Source organism: Branchiostoma lanceolatum, chromosome 7 (genome assembly GCF_035083965.1).
Source record: "Branchiostoma lanceolatum isolate klBraLanc5 chromosome 7, klBraLanc5.hap2, whole genome shotgun sequence".
Classification (NCBI taxonomy): Eukaryota; Metazoa; Chordata; class Leptocardii; order Amphioxiformes; family Branchiostomatidae; genus Branchiostoma; species Branchiostoma lanceolatum.
The window spans coordinates 18,178,752-18,200,612 of NC_089728.1; the positions used below are offsets into that span (position 1 = coordinate 18,178,752).

At 44.4% G+C, this 21,861-nt stretch overlaps 1 protein-coding gene across 1 annotated transcript; it reads left to right on the forward strand.

The window, feature by feature from the left end:
* Window positions 1-21,184, forward strand: LOC136438663 (sushi, von Willebrand factor type A, EGF and pentraxin domain-containing protein 1-like). Its single transcript, XM_066433577.1, has 13 exons — window positions 1-79; window positions 5,219-5,389; window positions 5,897-6,073; window positions 6,930-7,103; window positions 8,309-8,479; window positions 9,331-9,480; window positions 12,202-12,372; window positions 13,224-13,351; window positions 15,544-15,643; window positions 16,017-16,187; window positions 19,107-19,286; window positions 20,146-20,272; window positions 21,043-21,184. The coding sequence occupies exons 1-13, from the start codon at window positions 1-3 to the stop codon at window positions 21,182-21,184; spliced, it is 1,941 nt and encodes a 646-aa protein (XP_066289674.1).
* The last annotated feature ends 677 nt before the right edge of the window (window positions 21,185-21,861 follow it).

Below are 21,861 nucleotides of genomic sequence, written 5' to 3' on the forward strand. Positions count from 1 at the left end.
ATGCAAACTCTACTGGTCTGGAGGATGATGGTCGTGATGCTGATGCTACTGGAAAGAGTAGCACATGCATCTGCTGCCGGTAAGTCTCTTTTCCAAAAACATCCTAACCTCTACCAGGCTCCGCGGATGGCTGGAAAATAATAGAAATTGGCCAAATAGAGTGAATAGGCTAAGGGAGTCGGCTACGGAGAGATTGTCCAATATGCCATCAGAGCGGCAAATGTACCTCTATAGCAGACTAACTCCTCTTGCATGTTGCTCAGCCTATTTGGCCTATTTCTATTTTTTCCAGCCGCATCTGGAGCCTGGTAGAGGCCATGTTCAAGTGTGTGTTTGGGGGGTCTAAAGGGTATCGCTGTTTTGCCTTTCAAGTGGGAAATAACATCCAGGTAGTAAGATACGCCAAAACTAGTTACTCAAGCAACTGGACAAAATTTTAAAACAGTCAGACGTTTCAGACAGCATCCGCTGTCTTTCGTCAGTGACTAACGATAGGACTGGAAAACCCAGGTTTTATACCAAAACTCTGAATAGAGTTACAACTAATAGCTACTGTTGTTTTAGTTCAGTAACTAAATGTTGTTCGTCCGGGGGTGGGGGTGGTGGTCATTACATTATCCCAAGTGCCTGAAAGTTCAACGCGTAGACCCCCTTTCCTGTTGAGGGCGGACGAACAACATTTAGTTACTGAACTAAAAGACCCTAAAACAACAGTAGCTAATTGAACTATTGGCATAAACCTTATCATCATCGCTGACTACTTGAAATTGAAACTTCTGGTCAGCAAAACGCCATTTAGTGAAGAACCTGACGACGGTGACACGAAATTTGCGTTCTTCATAAATATGATAATGATACAATACTTTCTAAACATATTACCACTTTTTGATGGTCCTCAATTGCGTTCTTGTCCTAGGGATAAGTGAGCGTGTTAAGGGCCACGGCACGTCACCGTTCATATCAGAAAAGGATGCCAATACCTTTTTGAAACCAAGTCATCGATCCAAACGGTCTCCATCTGGAAGCCTGGTGGAAGAGTGTAGAGAAACATGCAATTATGAAGAATGGAGAGAGGTATATGACACCTTCACGGTAAGTGTGGTTATATGAATCATCTCTTCGATTATTATTTGTCACCAAGTAATTTCTGTATTTTGTATACCATCATGAACTTGATCAAACATTTTTTCCTGCCACTATAAGTTTGTTGACTTTCCTCCAATTTAATTGTTCGATATCCAGAAATGTGTGTAGAATCAATATGAAATCCGTGCAGTATCTTATAGCTATTAAACTTACCAGTATCTTAAACTTACATGATTTTTTAACGCACTGTTCCAGAACGGCATACTTTACGAGTGTTCTTGTGAAACATTCCCATGTTCCGTCGGCCAAAGGTGTGCTCCAGCAACTCCGCCTTCCCCGCTACCAGGGCTCGACCCCAGATGGCGTAATTGTATCCCATTGCCAGGTTTGCGCATCTATTATTATGACCAGATCTGCAAGTTGAGGTAACGTCACTAAAACACCGTTTACACTTGTATCAAAGTTTGCCAATACGCAGCCGTACGCTAAAACGCTCGACATTTTTCGAATACATTGATGTATGTGTGCCGCACACCTAGCGTACAAATAACGAAGTCAGTGCATCTATTGCGGATGAGATCCGCAACTCTATTTTTCTAGCTGCGAAAAGTTGCGTATGCAGGCGCATGCTGATCATACTCCGGACGCAACCAGCTTATGACTACCGCATATGCATGTCTGACATACTTACGACGAATTAAAAAAAAGCGGATGCTTCCCACTGTTTTTATGATCAGTTCAGATTTCGTACGGTGAACATCAACACCTAGTCATCATCGCAGCTAGAAAAATAATGTTTCGCAACTCATACGCAATGGATGCGCTGAAGCCATTATTTGCCCGCTATGTGTGCGTCGTACATGTACGTCAATGTATAGCCCCTGTCACACTTGTGCGTATAAGCAATTCCGTGTGAGTTCAATATAAATTTTTCGCAATACGCTCAAAATATCAAATTGCATGGGACGGATTCAGTGCATCCATTGCGTATAAGACACGTATGATTTGCATATGAAATGCGCAATACTATTGTACTTGCAACGAATAGCTGCGTATCAGGTGCGTATTCTGAGCGTATTTCGGACGCACACAACGTACGTCTGCCGACCGCATGCCTGATGCACTTCCGACTTATGCTAATTGCGAGCGTATTTAGTTGCATTGATATCAGTAGTTATTGTTACTGGAAGACGCCTTTACAACTGACGACAGGTAGGACTTTCTTTATGTGTGTAACAGGGACATTAATGATTATTTGCATCGTGTTTTTACTATTTCAAGTTAGAATGTAGCATTTTATCATTTCATGTTTTACCTTTTACATCTTCTAGACGACGTGTGGCCATTTGTGCGTTTAGCCCATCTGGGCTGGAATATGCCATAAAGACTATTATTATCATTGAAAGTTATGTATACTATTAAGGTTGTACTTGTTTCCTCTCTGCCCTTAACTAAATCAAATACCCGATCCGACCAATTAAATATTAAATCTGGAATGTACCCCGGATTTTTATCGAGTACGCTATGTGCACGCCATCCTTTCGCTATTTGTGCGATTGTCAAACGTTACTAATACGTACAATGCGCTGCCTGATCGCAAGACGAACGGCACTAGTCCGTGCCATATATTCTTATTCGCTATACGTTCGTTCATCGTGCGTTGTATCTGCGCTGCATGTATGCTATGTGTACGCTGCTCAGAGCTCGTGCCGCAAGAGAAGCGTATTGCCGCGTTTGAAGGGCGAACACATAAATTGACACGTACAAACCAGATATAATAGCTTAATAAAGACATAGCAAGCAGTGAGATATTCCCCGACAACTACATAGCACACCGTAAAGACAGACAACCTGGCCCTGGAGGTGGTGTGTTTTAGGTTGTGAGATCGTGCCGTAAGGGAAGCGTATTACCGCGTTTAAAGCGCAAACACAAAGCGCGCTCGTACCTTACTCGACCGATGTCGGACGTATACACTGCGTTCTTATAACGTCTGAGCTGCGAAACAGCGTTCGCACGAAAGTTTTCGGTAGTTTCAAAAATATCAGGCGTACTGGGCCCTACCTTGTGTGTGCCTGCGTACCTAAAACTTTCACAAAACGATTGAGATACGCGTTAGGTGCGTATTGTGGGCACGCCGGCGTATGACAAAAATGTTAATACGCAACTCACACGGACATGATATACGCACAAGTGTGACAGGGCCCTAAGTGGCGCTAGCAAAATGAATTGTATAACGCCACTTTGCCTTTGCCACTGTTATTCTTGAAAAAAAAAAAAAAAAAAAACACAGCGCGCTCGACCCTCACTCGACCGATGTCGGACGGATGCACTGCGTATTTATAACGTCTGAGCTGCGTAACAGCGTTCGCACGAAAGTTTTGGGTGGATCCAAAATTTTACAGCCGTACTGGACCGTACTTTGCGTATGTCTGTGTACCTGAAACTTTCACAAAACGATTGAGATACCCATTAGGTGCGTATTGTGCATACGCCTGTGTATGAAAAAAAAAACATACGCATCTCCCACAGACATAATATACGCACAAGAGTGACAAGGCCCTATTCGAAAAATATGAAGTTTCGAGCGTAGGGCTGCGTATTGACAAAATCTAATACGTAACTCATACGGAATTGCAAATTAATAACGAATTCAGCGCATCCTTATACAGCGAATAGCTGCGTATCAGGTGCGTATGCTGAGCGTATTCCGGACGCACGCAATATCTGCCGACCGCATTAATGACACACTTACGACTAATCCGCTGTCAAACTACACGACCTCGTCACCCCTCCAGATCCACAGCTACTGGACATTCACTCAAGCCCCGGTTACACATAGCCGAGCATGGTCTCCCGAATCTCCCCTGACATGATTAGGAGTGATTCGGGAACTAGGTCGGCTGTAATCGGCTGGTGTTCGGCTTGGTCGGCTGGTGTTCTGCTGCGACAGCTGGTGTGTTACGCCTGATGGCGGTTATACCGGCTATATAGATACAGATATAGATACAGATACAGACAGCCGAATGTTTTTAATACGTTAAAACATTTAAACTAGTCATCAGTGGTTATGACGTGGTTAAGGTTCTAAGTCAGCAGTAGAATTAGAACCTTAACCAAGTCATAACCACTGATGACTAGTTTCAAACCTATTATTATTAATGACTCACCACAAGGCCGTAGACAAATTTCTTCTAACTCATTTCCAACCAAAAGTGACTGTTACCACATCGTGAGCAAATCACCCCAAACCTAAAAACGACCCAAAACAAAGAAAAATACTAAAAGCCTTATTAATGCTTACCATGATCCTAAAGGGGTATCAGAGAAAAGGCCAAGAGGTAATACAACAGTTTCAGAAAGAAATACATTTTTTTCTGATTGAAGTAAGAATGATCTGTGCTTCATAGTCTAAACATCTAACAATTTCAGACGTGCAGGCACATGCATGGCGCCCCCGTGTCCTTTCCATCCAATATAGATTTACATCGTTGAAGCCTGCTTCCTCCTTCCATAAAGATGGACTTGTCCTGCACCACCAAGTTAGCTCTATATCTAGCCTACACCTACGGAGCGATTGCCTCTCCCCTGCGCCAATAGAAATTCCGGCATAGTGATTTGTTTCCCGGAAGTGCACAAGGAAGGTTTGGGTAACTCATCACTGTCCCGTAGGAACATAGAGAGTGGTAGCGAGCAAGAGGTGTCCGTTGGGTAGTGATCTTTAGCTAAACTTTATGCTTTGGTACCGATATCAATTAATGTACGTCTGGTACCGACGACTGCAGTTTTTCAGCCTCATGACGTTTTCCTAACCCTTTTCCAAACCAGGCTACACAATGTAAATAAGCGTCATGGTCAAATCTGTTTCGTCACTTTTTTCAGTTCGGATATGTTCTACTTCACCATCACTGTGGGATCCTGTGGGTACCTATATCCTGTTGGGGGTGGATGCTATGGTGTCGAGCGGGTAGTGAACTTTTGCTAATCTGTTTGATTTCTTACAGATGTCAACGCATGTAGGGCCGGCACCGACGACTGCATTTCTCAAGCCCCATGTACTAACTACCCTTTTCAAACCAAGTCTCTCAATGGAAATGAACGTCATGCCCAAATCTGTTTCATCATTCACTTCAGGTTGCTCCGCCCCACCAAGCATCTCCTACACCTCCAGGAGCGGATGTGCCTCCCCCTACACACACGGGGAGAGCTGTACCTACCGGTGCCAGTCTGGATACGCCCAAATCTCCGGTAGTACCACGAGGACCTGTTCTAGTGGAAGCTGGAGTGGGACCAACCTTGCCTGCGGTATGTATACAAAATTGGTTTCGATCAGTGTCACGACAGTATTGACGTAATTTCCTTCGCCTGCCCGAAAATAAGCAACATCGACAATCAGGCAAAGCACGGAGATGGCAAGAAGGGATCATTACGAAAAAGAGAATCTTCAGAAGTATTTGCCAGTTTTTTTTCTCAGAATGTTTTGTGACCTGATATGGGGAAGCTTTAAAATGGACGTCTTCTCAGTTCTGCTCTGGCTGGAAGCTGTATATCGATAGTCTGTATAACGCAAACTACAGCTGTCCGGGGTTTTCTCTCGGTTACAGGGCGGCGAGCGGTCACAGGAGGTTTGATTGAATTCAGGCTAGTATATCGAGACCTGCTGTCTACGGTGATCACTGTGTACACAGTCCCTTGAGTGAAGGCCATAGTTTGACTTTCCCCAAGCCTCGTGGCATTTTCTGTACCATTTTGAAATCAGGCTGCATAATAAAAATCAACGTCATGTTCATATCTGTTTCATTACTTTTCCAGTTCGTTTATGCTCCCCTCCACCAACCCTCTCCTACACCACCAGGAGTGGTTGCTCTTCCCCCTACACACAAGGGGAGACCTGTACCTACCGGTGCAACTCTGGATACACCCGAGAGACCGGCAACACCGTGAGGACCTGTTCTAGTGGAAGTTGGAGTGGGACCAACCTGATTTGTGGTATGTTTTGAACGGTGGTATCTCAAAGTGTTGTAAGAAAACGAGATTATGGACGGCATTATCTTCGCCCGCCAAAAAGTAGGCAGTCTCGGCGATCGGCCAAGCACCGAGAAAAAAAGGTTATGCAAAAGAGAAGCATCTGAATCATTTGCCTCATTTCTGTCTGAGAAAGTTTTTAAGCGCCTTGCGATTTCACAGGAGGGGAGCGTTGAAAGAAATGCCCTCTTAGTACTAGTCTGACAAAACCTGTTTATTGAGACCACCTGTCCACACCGATCATTTTTTGCTCAGTCCCTTGTACGCTCGCCTTGGGCAGATTTGAATGCATTATGAAAAGCATTTCAAATATCGGCATGGAACTTGTGTAAGCCTACATTCCCATGCTATTCTTCAGATACATAGTCCTCGTCATTAATCATTTAGACAAAAGCACCATCTCACGATTTCGGGCGTCGATAAAGACAACTCTTTTCTGCACATAGAGAGGCGGTTTTTACTTCCCCTGCGCCAATTGGGCGATATGTACCTAACGATTCCATCCTGGGTGTATAACATTCTGGAATGTTCAGGGAGTATTTTGATCAGTGTCATAATGGAACATAAGTCAGGCTGAGTATCTCTTCACTGTGAGAATCCGGCGAATCCTTGAAGGATCTCCGATTATGGTAGTGGTTGGGCTGTGATCGTTAGGGAGTGAACTTTAGCTAATCTCTATGCTTTTGTACAGATATCAACAGATGTACGGCCGGTACCGACAACTGCAGTCCCCAAGCCTCATGACATATTCTCTACCTGCTCGAGCCTAGCTACTAAATGAAAATGAATGACATGTCCAAATATTCTATCACTTTTTCAGGTGTATGCTCTGCCCCACCAAGCCTCTCCTACACCACCAGAAGCGGTTGTGCCTCCCCCTACTTACAAGGGGAGAGATGTACCTACCGGTGTAGCACTGGGTACTACACCGTCTCCGGCAGCACAATAAGGACCTGTTCTAGTGGACGCTGGAGTGGGACTAATCTAGTCTGTGGTATGTATATCACTGTGATATCTGGAAGTGATGTAAGACGGCATCATCAAAGATATTTTTTCGCCCGCCCGGAAGTAGGCAACGTTGTTGGCGATCAGGCAGCAGTGATATATGGAGAAAACATCAACATGAGAAAGAGAAACATTTAAAGCATTTCATATTACTTTAGAAGGACCCACTTTTCAGAATTTGTAAAGTGCTTTTGCGATCTGACATTCTAGTAGCATTAAAATGGGTGCTCTCTTAGCGTCTTTTTGCTCAGTGAATTGAGTGGTGGCCTTTTGCAGGCGTGACTCGCGTTTTGCCTCAGCTAAATTGCCATGCTAACTTTCGTGAAAATACAAAATTCAAGGCATTCAGCCTCAAGTTGAAAGCATGGCGGTAAAATGTTAACACTAAAGGGGTATCACAGAAGAGGCCAAGAGCTATGATACAACAGTATCAGAAATGAATACATTTTTTTCTGATTGAAGCAAGAATGAGCTGTGCTTCAATAATCTAAACATCTCATAGTTTCAGACGTCCAAGTACATGCATGGCACCCCCGTCTCATTTCCATCTCTAGCTAAATATAGATCGACATCGTGTTGAAGCCTGCTTCCTCCTTCCGAGCAGATGGATTTGTCCTGCACCACCAAGTTAGCTCTAGCCTACACCTACGGAAGCGGATGCCTCTTCCCCTGCGCTAATAGAAATTCCGGCATGTGCTGGAAGTGATTTGTGTCCCGGCAGGGCATAAGGAAGGTTTGGGTAACTCATCACTGTCCCATAGGAACATAGATAGTGTTGGCGAGAAGGAGGTGTCAGTTGGGTAGTGAACTTTTGCTAATCTTTATACTTTCCTACCGATATCAATTAATGTACGTCTGGTACCGACAACTGCAGTTCTTCAGCCTCATGACGTTTTCCTAACCAATTCCAAACCAGACTACACAATGTAAATAAGCATCATGTGAAGATCTGTTTCGTCACTCTTTCAGTTCGGACATGTTCTACTTCACCATCATTCTAAGAATCCCTGTGGGTACCTAGATCATGTTGGAGGGTGATAGGTGTCGGGCGGGGAGTGAACAGTAGCTAATCTGTATGATTTCTTACAGATATCAACGAATGTACGTCAGGCACCATGTACCAACTGCCCTTTCAAAACAAGCTACATAATGCAAATGAACGTCATGCCAAATGTGTTTCATCATTCACTTCAGGTTGCTCCACCCCACCTAGCATCTCCTACACCTCCAGGAGCGGTTGTGCCTCCCCCTACACACCAGGGGAGAGATGTACCTACAGCTGCATTTCTGGGTACTCCCCAGTCTCCGGTAGCACCACGAGGACCTGTTCTAGTGGAGGTTGGAGTGGGACCAATCTGGTCTGCGGTATGTATATAATAGTGGCATCTGGAAAGTTTGCGAGAAGTCCAGAGTTTCGACGACGATCATTTCGCCGACACGAAAGCTGGCAGCGTCTGTAATCAGGCTACCAGTGATGAAAAGAAAGATCATCATGTAAATAAAGCATCTGAGCATTTGCCAAAGTCGAGAATATTGTTAGTGCTTTGCAATTTCACATTAGCGGAGCCTTGATTAACAAACGTGTTCTCAGTGTCGATCTGGGGGAAACCTGTGGATCGAGATGCCCTGTCTAAATGAACGAATTTTTGCCTATTCCCATGAATAGAAGCCTTAAGCGAGTTTCAATGTACCGCAAGAAGCAAGTATAAGCATAGGATCTGCTTGAGCGCACACTACCATGCTATCTTCGTAAAAATTCAAGGTTCACATGCACGTCATTTAGCCTGCAAGTAAAAGCATAACGGTCGAAATTTAAGGGAAAGATTGAAAGATGAAGATTCCAGATGACATAAGAAAATCATTTATTTTTTCCCTTATTAAAGCATGAATCAACTGTGTCAATAGGAGAGATGTGTACGTACTGATGCTGTCCCAGGTACAATGTCACAGCGCCTGAGCGGGGTGTAAAGTAGGCTGAGTACCCGGTCATCACTGTATTACGGAATCCCTGTAGAAGCCTGGATAATGGTGGCGTGCGGGTGGTGTTTGGTGGGGAGCAAATGTTTATCTTATCTCTATGCTTTCAGTACTAAATGTACTGATGGTACCGGCGATTACATTGCAGTCCCAATGCCTCGTGACGTTTTCTGCACCCTTTTCAAGCTTTGTTTATGGAAATGAACGCGTTGTCTAAAACTGTTTTATTTCTTTTTCAGGTCGTACATGTTCCTCCCCACCAACCCTCTCCTACACCACCAGGAGTGGTTGCTCTTCCCCCTACACACAAGGGGAGACCTGTACCTACCGGTGCAACTCTGGATACATCCGAGAGACCGGCAACACCGTGAGGACCTGTTCTAGTGGAAGTTGGAGTGGGACAAGTCTGGTTTGTGGTATGTATAGCACTGTGATATCTCAAAGTGTTGTGTGAAAGCGAAATTATGGACAGCATTATCTTCACCCGCCCGGAAGTAGGTAGTGTCGGCGGTCAGGCAAGCACCAAGGGAAAAAAGGGATCATCATGCGAAAGAGAAGCATCTGAATCATTTGCCGAATCATTTGCCTGTTTTTTTTTCTGGGTATGTTTTAGGCGCTTTGCGATTGTCACAGGTGGGGACCGTTAAAAGGAAAGCTGTCTTATTGCTGGTCCGACAAAAACCTGTCTATCGAGACCACTGTCCATGCCGACCATTTTTTGCTCAGTCCCTTGTATGCTCGCCTTGGGAAGATATGACTGTACTATGTAAAGCATTTCAAATATCGGCATAGAACTTGCCGGAGCCTACATTCCCATGCTATCTTCAGATACATATTCCATATTAGATAAAAGGATGTCGACCGTCAAAAGGTCAGCAGAGTAAAAGGAGAAGAGTCAAGAGGCATCAGAACATCATTACATTTCCCCTGATTAAAAGCAAGAATCAATCGTATTTATCCATCCAAATATCTCACGCTTTTGAATGTTCATAAAAACAACCTTAGATCCTTTAGTTTCGAACTCCAGCTAAGGAAACCAATAAATACCGTGTTCAGCTCTGTTTCCTCATTTCAGAATGTTGGACTTGTCCTGAGCCGTCACGTTAATCCACGCCTGCAAATAGAGAAGCGGTTGTTACTTCCCCTGCGCCAATTGGGCAATATGTACCTAACGGTGCCATCCTGGGTGTATAATATTCTGGAATGTTCAGGGAGTGTTTTGATCAGTGCCACAATGGGATATAAGACAGGCTGAGCATCTCTTCACTGCACGAATCCGGTGAATTCTTAAAGGAACTCCGATTATGGTAGGGGGTGGGCGGTGATCGTGAGGGAGGGAACTTTAGCTAATGTCTATGTTTTTGTACAGATAGCAACGGATTTGCGTCCGACACCAACTGCAGTCCTCAAGCCTCATGGCGATTTCTCTTCCCTCTCGAGCCTAGCTCCTGAATGAAAATGAACAACATACTTAACTCTATTTTATCACAGGTATATGCTCTGCCCCACCAAGCCTTTCCTACACCACTAGGAGCGGTTGTTCCTCCCCCTACACACAAGGGGAGAGATGTACCTACCGGTGTAGCACTGGGTACTCCACCGTCTCCGGCAGCACCACGAGGACCTGTTCTAGTGGAAGCTGGAGTGGGACTAATCTAGTCTGTGGTATGTATATCACTGTGATATCTGGAACTGATGTAAAACGACATCATCAAAGGCATTTTTTCGCCCGCCCGGAAGTAGGCAACGTCCCTGTGGGAACCTAGATAACGTTGGACGGTGAGTGGTGTCAGGTGGGAAGTGAACTTTTGCTAATCTGTATGATTTCTTACAGATATCAACGAATGTACGACTGGCACCGACGACTTCAGTTCTCAAGCCACATGTACCAACTGCCCCTGTCAAACCAAGCTACACAATGAAAACTAGAGTTCCACGACCTCATACCTTCGCCAAATGATTTTAACCTTTATGACTGATGTATTAGGAGTGTTTCTCATCAATTATAAATCATACCAGTTGATTGTCTTAAAATATAACATGTCCAAAGTATGAGCTTAACAAATTATGAGCTCAACAAAGAAGGTTATGCTAATATTTTTCAGTAATTAGGCAAATGAGGCCCTTATTAGCATAATTTGATTCAACGATGTTTACATTCACATAACGTCCTGATGCCAAAAAAAAGTATTGAATGTATGAAATTGCCGTCATTTGCCAGTGTGGAATTAGAGAAGTTACTCATTAAGTATGCAAATTAGCCCATATTAGCATATTTTCTATCTATAAACATTTCTCTCCTCCTCAGTTACAATTTGAATAGTCATATCATGGAATAAAGCGGATTTTTAAAGTTGCCTCATTAATTATGCAAATTAGAATCTGATTTGCATAATTATTGTCCAATCATACTAAGCATCACACAAGCTATCTACATACCAAAAATAATGACCATCCATCAAGCCCATCTTGTTATAGTATTTCCTCATTAATTATACAAATGAGGTCTTCATTTGCATAGTTCATATTAATTGATATTTATCTCTTCCTCAGTTACATATGTCACATGTTTCAGAGTCCTATCATGGAATTTGGTGGATGTATAAACTTTCCTCATTGATTATGCAAATTAGGTACTGATTTGCATAATAAGTATCTAATCATGTACATCTTCACTCAAGCTATCTATTTACCAAAAATCATTACCATCCATCAAGCCCTTCTTGAGTTATTCCCTTTCAAAGTCAGACGCAAAACCTGCTCCTGCAGTTCCAAAAAGCCGCTAGGGGGCCCAAACCCACACCACTTACTCTCTGTCCAAAGATCTATCTACCACTCAAAAATAAGTTCCATAGCATGTCCAGAACACGAGATATCAAACCAGGAAGTTCCGCTGCAGTACCGTAAGAAGCCGCTAGAGGGCCCAAAATCTAATCGTTTTTAGGTCTCATCAAAACCTACCAACATACCAAATGCCAAGACAATCCATCAAGGCGTTCTTGAGTTATTCCGTGCCACTATAAACAGACAAACAAACGCTACCCTCTGCATAACCTTCTCGGCGAAGGTAATGAATGTCATGCCCAAATGTGTTTCATCTTTCACTTCAGGTTGCTCCACCCCACCTAGCATCTCCTACACCTCCAGAAGCGGTTGTGCCTCCCCCTACACACCAGGGGAGAGATGTACCTACAGCTGCATTTCTGGGTACTCCCCAGTCTCCGGTAGCACCACGAGGACCTGTTCTAGTGGAGGTTGGAGTGGGACCAATCTGGTCTGCGGTATGTATATAATAGTGGCATCTGGAAAGTTTGCGAGAAGTCCAGAGTTTCGACGACGATCATTTCGCCGACCCGAAAGCTGGCAGCGTCTGTAATCAGGCTACCAGTGATGAAAAGAAAGATCATCATGTAAATAAAGCATCTGAGCATTTGCCAAAGTCGAGAATATTGTTAGTGCTTTGCAATTTCACATTAGCGGAGCCTTGATTAACAAACGTGTTCTCAGTGTCGATCTGGGGGAAACCTGTGGATCAAGATGCCCTGTCTAAATGGACGAATTTTTGCCTATTCCCATGAATAGAAGCCTTAAGCGAGTTTCAATGTACCGCAAGAAGCAAGTATAAGCATAGGATCTGCTTGAGCGCACACTACCATGCTATCTTCGTAAAAATTCAAGGTTCACATGCACGTCATTTAGCCTGCAAGTAAAAGCATAACGGTCGAAATTTAAGGGAAAGATTGAAAGATGAAGATTCCAGATGACATAAGAAAATCATTTATTTTTTCCCTTATTAAAGCATGAATCAACTGTGTCAATAGGAGAGATGTGTACGTACTGATGCTGTCCCAGGTACAATGTCACAGCGCCTGAGCGGGGTGTAAAGTAGGCTGAGTACCCGGTCATCACTGTATTACGGAATCCCTGTAGAAGCCTGGATAATGGTGGCGTGCGGGTGGTGTTTGGTGGGGAGCAAATGTTTATCTTATCTCTATGCTTTCAGTACTAAATGTACTGATGGTACCGGCGATTACATTGCAGTCCCAATGCCTCGTGACGTTTTCTGCACCCTTTTCAAGCTTTGTTTATGGAAATGAACGCGTTGTCTAAAACTGTTTTATTTCTTTTTCAGGTCGTACATGTTCCTCCCCACCAACCCTCTCCTACACCACCAGGAGTGGTTGCTCTTCCCCCTACACACAAGGGGAGACCTGTACCTACCGGTGCAACTCTGGATACATCCGAGAGACCGGCAACACCGTGAGGACCTGTTCTAGTGGAAGTTGGAGTGGGACAAGTCTGGTTTGTGGTATGTATAGCACTGTGGTATCTCAAAGTGTTGTGTGAAAGCGAAATTATGGACAGCATTATCTTCGCCCGCCCGGAAGTAGGTAGTGTCGGCGGTCAGGCAAGCACCAAGGGAAAAAAGGGATCATCATGCGAAAGAGAAGCATCTGAATCATTTGCCGAATCATTTGCCTGTTTTTTTTCTGGGTATGTTTTAGGCGCTTTGCGATTGTCACAGGTGGGGACCGTTAAAAGGAAAGCTGTCTTATTGCTGGTCCGACAAAAACCTGTCTATCGAGACCACTGTCCATGCCGACCCTTTTTTGCTCAGTCCCTTGTATGCTCGCCTTGGGAAGATTTGACTGTACTATGTAAAGCATTTCAAATATCGGCATAGAACTTGCCGGAGCCTACATTCCCATGCTATCTTCAGATACATATTCCATATTAGATAAAAGGATGTCGACCGTCAAATTAGGTCAGCAGAGTAAAAGGAGAAGAGTCAAGAGGCATCAGAACATCATTACATTTCCCCTGATTAAAAGCAAGAATCAATCGTATTTATCCATCCAAATATCTCACGCTTTTGGATGTCCATAAAAACAACTCTAGATCCTTTAGTTTCGAACTCCAGCTAAGGAAACCAATAAATACCGTGTTCAGCTCTGTTTCCTCATTTCAGAATGTTGGACTTGTCCTGAGCCGTCACGTTAATCCACGCCTGCAAATAGAGAAGCGGTTGTTACTTCCCCTGCGCCAATTGGGCAATATGTACCTAACGGTGCCATCCTGGGTGTATAACATTCTGGAATGTTCAGGGAGTGTTTTGATCAGTGCCACAATGGGATATAAGAGGGTCTGCATGGGGGGGTCCTGGCAACGCTTAACGGTAAATTCAGGCCAGCCGATAACGCTTAACGGTAAATTCAGGCCGGCCGATAACGCTTAACGGTAAATTCAGCATTTTTAGAACATGATGAGATACCCCTGAAGACGACGGTTTTTTTTGCCACTAGTCGTCCTTATCTTGTGGCAAGAGACCTATTACGCTATGCCATTCTCGCACGCCTGCTCCGAATCCTTTAAATTCGACGGCGACAGGAAATTTCATGGTCACGATGACGTACGAGCGCCGAAGGCGCGACGAAAATTTTGAAATCTTGACCCTCTGAAACGCTATTTCCTGCATTCTGAGGGGGGATTTTGCTGAAGAGTAAGCTAAGTTTTATGACATCTGTATTTGAAAAAAAAAATACAGAAGAGTTTCAGGTTGATTTTTGAGGGGCGTCACGCCCTCCAGACCTCGCCGGAGCTGCGACATGCTCCCGGGGAAAATTCTTGACACCGTACCCTGAAACGCTAGTTCTTGCATTTCGATGGGCAAATATTACTCGTAATGTAAGTTAAGTTTAATGATATTTCTGTTTGTGAAAAAATACAGAAGAGTTTCAGCTTGAGTTTTGGGGGTCGACGCCCTCCTGACAATATTTTTCGACGAAGGCCCGGCATGCACCCTGGGAAAATGTCAAAATCTTGAACCGCGAAACGCTTAATTTCCTGAATTTTGAGGAGAAAACTTTGCTAGTAGAGTGAAAAATAGAAGTGTTTCAGCTTGAAATTTTGTGGGGGCGCCCTACCGACAAATTTTCGCCGGAGCCGTGTGCTCTCTGGAGAAAATTTTGAAATCTTGACCCACTGAAATGCTTTTTCCTCTGTAACGAGGAATTACTCAATAACGCTTAACGTTAAATTCAGGATGACAATTAACGCTTAACGAGGAATTAAAACGACCAGTAACGCTTCACGAGTAATATACCGATAACGCTTAACGGTAAATTCAGGGCGGCCGGTAACGATTAACGGTGAATTAAAATCGCTCGTAACGCTTCACGAAAAAGGGCATGCAGACCCTCATATAAGACAGGCTGAGCACCTCTTCACTGCACGAATCCGGTGAATTCTTAAAGGAACTCCGATTATGGTAGGGGGTGGGCGGTGATCGTGAGGGAGGGAACTTTAGCTAATGTCTATGCTTTTGTACAGATAGCAACGGATTTGCGTCCGACACCAACTGCAGTCCTCAAGCCTCATGGCGATTTCTCTTCCCTCTCGAGCCTAGCTCCTGAATGAAAATGAACAACATACTTAACTCTATTTTATCACAGGTATATGCTCTGCCCCACCAAGCCTTTCCTACACCACTAGGAGCGGTTGTTCCTCCCCCTACACACAAGGGGAGAGATGTACCTACCGGTGTAGCACTGGGTACTCCACCGTCTCCGGCAGCACCACGAGGACCTGTTCTAGTGGAAGCTGGAGTGGGACTAATCTAGTCTGTGGTATGTATATCACTGTGATATCTGGAACTGATGTAAAACGACATCATCAAAGGCATTTTTTCGCCCGCCCGGAAGTAGGCAACGTCCCTGTGGGAACCTAGATAACGTTGGACGGTGAGTGGTGTCAGGTGGGAAGTGAACTTTTGCTAATCTGTATGATTTCTTACAGATATCAACGAATGTACGACTGGCACCGACGACTTCAGTTCTCAAGCCACATGTACCAACTGCCCCTGTCAAACCAAGCTACACAATGAAAATGAATGTCATGCCCAAATGTGTTTCATCTTTCACTTCAGGTTGCTCCACCCCACCTACCATCTCCTACACCTCCATACGCGGTTGTGCCTCCCCCTTCACACCAGGGGAGAGATGTACCTACAGCTGCATTTTTGGGTACTCCATAGTCTCCGGTTATACCACGAGGACCTGTTCTATTGGAGGCTGGAGTGGGACCAACCTGGTCTGCGGTATGTATATCATAGTGGCATCTGGGAAGTTTGCAAGAAGACCAGAGTTTAGACGACAACTATTTCGCTCATCCGAAAGCAGGAGGCGTCTGCAATCAGGCTATCGGCGATGAAAAGAAAGATCATCATATAAACAAAGCAGCTAAAACATTTGCCAAAGTCGAGATTCGAATATTGTAAGTGCTTTGCAATTTCACAATAGCGGAGCCTTGATTCAGGGAACGTCCTCTCAGTGTCGATATGGGGGAAACCTGAGGATCGAGATGCCCTGTCTATAGGAACGAATTTTAACTCAGTCCTATGAATTGATGCCTTAGGCGGGGTTCAATGTACCGCGAAAAGCAAGCATAAGCAAAGGTACTGTCTGAGCGCACATTACCATGCTATCTTCGTGAAATGCAAAGTTCACGTTATTTAGTAAAAACATGACATTCAAAATTCTAACAGAAAGATTAAAAGACGAAGAACCCAGATGGCATGAAAATCATTTCTTTCTTCCTTTATTAAAGCATGAATCAATTGTGTCAATAGGAGAGATATGTACCTACCGATGCTGTCCCGGGTACAGTGTCACAGTGCGGTATAAAGTAGGCTGAGTACTCGGTCATCACTGTATTACGGAATTCGTTCCTTTTTCACTGATTAAAGCATGAATCAACTGTTCTTCATAATCTAAACGCCTCACGATTTCAGACGATCATATACAGCCACCACACAAAAATGAAAAAACAAACAACGAGGTCAAGCTAGCTTTCTACGGTTGGACTGTTCCTGCGCCACCTAGTTAGGTCTAGCCTGCACCTATACCTATAGCTAGGGAAACGGTATTCTCCAAGCAGAGGCTTCGATCGAGAGGGGTAGTTTTGTCCGGGATTTCTAACGAGAGGAGAGGGACGTTAGAAATCCCGGACAAAACTACCCCTCTCGATTGAAGCCTCTGCTTGGAGAATAGCTTTTTCCCCTGTGCCAATAGGAGCAATATCTACCTATCGATGTTGTCCCGGGTACAAAAATTTTAGACTTGATTGTCTTATCAGTGTAACAGCGGGTATGAAGTCGGCTGAGCTACTGTATTGCGGAATCCCTGACCCTGTAGGAACCTGAATAATAGTGGTGGGCGGGTGTTGTTTGGTAGGGAGTAAACGTGTAGCTAATCTCTATGATTTCAGCAACAAATTTACTCCTAGGTTGCATTGCAGTCCACAAGCCTTTTGAAGTCCTCTGTAACATTTCCAAAGCAAGATACACACTAAAGATGAACGCCATGTCCGAATCTGTTTCATTACTATTTCAGTTCGTTTATGCTCCACCCCACCAACCCTCTCCAACACCATCAGAAGTGGCTGTTCCTCCCCCTACTCACCAGGGGAGAGATGTTACTACACGTGCCAGTTTGGATACGCCCAAGTCTCCGGCAGCACCACGAGGACCTGTTCTAGTGGAAGCTGGAGTGGGACTAATATGGTCTGTGGTATGTATCCTATCATGATCGTGAAAATGAAAGTTCAATATGAATGCATGCATGGCAAAATACCGACATTAGTAGAAGAAAAAGAGACAAGAAGCATCGGAAATGCATGTTTTCCTGATTAAACCAGGAATCAACTGTTTTTCAGTTAAGCCTAGGTTACACATAGCCGAACATGGCTCCCGAACGCTAGCCGACTCAGGTCGGCGGTAGTTCGGGAGCATTTTGACCAGTTTTTGGGCCACGCCTATCTTTGGCGCCGAACATGCGCCGAAGATGCGCCGATCATCTCCTAACCAGTACATGAATTACTCCCGAATGGGCCCCGAATGCTTTCTAGCTTACTCCCAACCATCCCGACCTCTAGCCGCAGACTGCCGAATCTCTTCTGACTAAACCCCGACCGATTGCAGACCCTCTGACAAATTTAAATGGACATATTCAGCGACTTTCAAAAGAGGGGTCATTTTTGGTTTTATTTAAAATAATCCATTCTATTATGTTGTTAACATCACCGAGAGATCGAGTTCGGATCATGGCTAGCTTTAATACTGCTTTTAGTGTTCTTCTTTGTTTTTGGTCGTGTGAAGGTCGGGGGTGATTCGCCCACGTTCCGATTGTAGTCACTTGGTTGAGAATTAGTTAGCAGAGTTTTTTCTACGGCCTTGGGGTGAGTTATGAGTAGGTTGGAAACTAGTTGGGAGTAAGTCAGTAGTGTTTCTGGCGTGGTTAAGGTTCTAATTTTACTACTGACTCAATCCCGAATACCAGCCGAGCACTAGCCGACCGCGCCGAACACCAGCCGAACACCAGCCGACCCATTTCAGACCCTCCGTCCAGAGCCGAATGTTTTGAAATTTTCAAAACATTCGGCTGGCGCAGCCGAACACCAGCCGACTCAGCCGAACGCCAGCCGACTCAGCTGAACGCCAACCGAGCTAGCTCCCGAATCATTCCCGAATCACTCCAACCATGGTCGGGGGAGAGTCGGGAGGCCATGTTCGGCTATGTGTAACCTAGGCTTTATCGGCGTAGGTATCGACTGGGCGTACATTCCATGCTCCCGTGCAAATACAAAGTGTTATTTAGCCTTAGAATAGAATCAAAACAGTCAAACTGTCAGCACAGAAGAACAGACATTACACAGGAGTAACAGATGAAGAGCCAACATGTAAAGTTATCTGAAATATCTTAGAAAGTCTCACAACGGGGTATAAGAAATGTAATTTGCCTGTAGAAATCCCTGTAAACCTCGATTATGGCGCTGGTCTGGCCTCGATGATGGTGGCGTGTGAAAATTACCTGATCTTTATCCTGATGATGAACGAATGTATGGCAGGTACCCCGGTAAGTATAGTCCCCATGCCTTTTGGTGTTTTCGATACCCTTTTCAAACCAAGCTACACAATGAAAATGAACGCCATATCAAGTCTATTTGATTTTTTTTTCAGGTCGGATGTGCTCCGCCCCACCAACCATCTCCTATACCTCTCGAAGTGGTTGTTCCTCCCTCTACTTACCAGGGGAGACCTGTACCTACGGGTGCCAGTCTGGGTACTCCCGAGTCTCCGGCAGCACCTCCAGGACCTGCTCTAGTGGAAGCTGGAGTGGGAGCAATCTGGTCTGTCGTGGTATGTGTATCATTGTTGTATTTTGAAGTGTGGTACCTAGATAATGGACACTTTTTTTGCCCTCCCGGAAGTAGGCACCTGCACTGATCAGCCACGCAACGATGAGAAAAGATCAAAAGAAACATCAGAAGCATTTGATACTTTGTAGTTCATTCCTTTGTTAGCCATTATTTCAAGAGCCGACCTTGTAGAGAAACTATTAGTGTTTCTGTTGCCGGCTCCTAATCTGAAAAGATTGAGTAAGTTTCAAATGTTTCGCGATGTTACTTTAGGGGAGGCTTACGGGGAATTGCCTCACAATGCTTTTCTGGCACACTAGCACTGCGAGGGCGTCCCCTAGGCCTGTAAGGACCCCCCTAATATAATGCGGGATTGCAAATTACATGAAAATGTCAATGTCAGGGTGAAGGAGGTCAATATTTCACCTGAAATACACCACCAATTTTCCCTGACCTATACCTACAGAATCGGTTGTTACTCTCTCTGCCCTAATAGGGAGAGATGTTCCTACCGGTGACGTCCTGGGTACATGGCCATCATGTTCTGCGAGTATTTTGGTCAGTGTTACAGCGTGGTATAAAGAAAGTTGAGTGCCTCACCGCTTTAAAGAATCCATGTAAGAACACCGATGATAGAGGCTGGCTGATGCGGTTAGGTTGACAGTGAATTTTTGACTTAATTCTTTATACCTTTCTGCAGATATCAACCAATGTATGACTGCAGTCCCCATGAATCATTACGTTGTCTTTTACCCTTTTCCAACCAAGCTACACAATGAAAACTGACGTCATGGCCCAATCTTTTTCATCACCTTTTTAGCTTCATGCTCCACCCCTCCAACCCTTGCCTACACCACCAGGAGCGGATGTTCCGCCCCTTACACACACGGAGAAAGCTGTACCTACGGATGCCAGTCTGGGTCCACCCAAGTCTCCGGCAGCACCGTGCGGACCTGTTCTAGTGGAAGCTGGAGTGGGACCAACCTGGTCTGCCGCGGTATGTATATCACTAACACTGTGGTATCTAGAAAACATTGACAAGGGAGGTATCTATAACATGTGTGTAATGGTTGTCTGCCATTAGAGGATTCTTAAAGGGGACGTCCTCTGAATACTTGTTCTGCAGCCGGCGGATACCAAAAGGTCAACAACATCGAAACCAATCTACAGCGACCACTGTTTTGCTCTGTCGTTTGATTGATTACCTTACTGTACAGCTAACATCATTCAAGTATTCCCATAGTTACAGCCAAATTTCCAATATCTTTGATAATCAACTGCGCTTCATAATTTCAACGTCTTACGATATCAGACGTCCACAACGACACACACTATAAAACTGAACATCTTGCTTCCTCCTTCCATAAGGTTTGCCTTTTGCTGTGACATCAAAGTTAAACATCGCCTTCAAGTGGTTCTTCCTCTACCTATCCCAATGTTTAACTACCTACCGGTCCCGATCCTTTGTACATAAAATTCTTGAGTGCTCTTGGAGTATTCACAACGTGATAAAGGGAAGGTTGAGTACGTACCCATCAGTCTAAAAACCCCTGTAGAATATTCGATGCTGATGGTGGGCGGAAGGGGTTGATTTGGAGTGGTCACAGTGGTGCTAACCTTAGCTAATATTTACGTTTTTCTGCAGAACGAATGTATGGCCGACAACTGCAAGGTCCTCAAGCCTCCTGACATTTCCCAAACCAAGCTACACAATAAAAAAGAACGTCATGTCCATATCTGTTTTATCTCTTTTTCAGCTTCATGCCCCACCCCAACAAGTCTCTCCTACACCTCAAGAAGTGGCTGTTCCTCCCCCTACATACACGGGGAGAGCTGTACCTACCGGTGCAACTCTGGGTACACCCAAGTCTCCGGCAGCACCACAAGGACCTGTTCTAGTGGTACCTGGAGTGGAAGCACCCTGGTTTGCCGTGGTATGTATATCACTGTGGTATCTGGTAGTGATGTATAAAGACGAAATAGTGGACGGCTATTTCTTTCTAGCCCGCTCAAAAATAGGCAGCGTCGGCGATCAGGCAGACAGCGTGCCCATTACGTCATAATTGGTACTATCAATAAGGAACAATACGTAAGTCATCATCATCATTATAAAAGTTGTAAAAGTCATTCCACAAATTAAGTTGTAGAAATAGATAAGGTTGCAGAACTTCTTTCTTGATTTCGAACATTCAGGTGCTAGATATTATATTGCATTCGTTAAATCCTTATAACGTGAACAGTCACAAAACGTCTTTCCCAATGCTAATGTCTTTGCTTTCCAAACAAACAGATATCAACGAATGTACGTCTGGTGCCGACAACTGCAGTCTGAAAGCCTCCTGTTCCAACACAGCTGGTGGTTTTACATGTGTCTGTAACTCAGGCTACAGCGGAAACGGCGTCATCTGCACTGGTGTGGAAGTGTACTATATTTTTGCCGCCTTTTCAACTTGTTGAATATTTCCTTTTCTTGTCTTTCCTTTGTACAGTTTGTTTCAAAATGCAATCTTGCTTTCGTAAAATTTTATCACAGTGACCAAATATCATTCTCAAAGACAATCTTATGTTTTTCTACA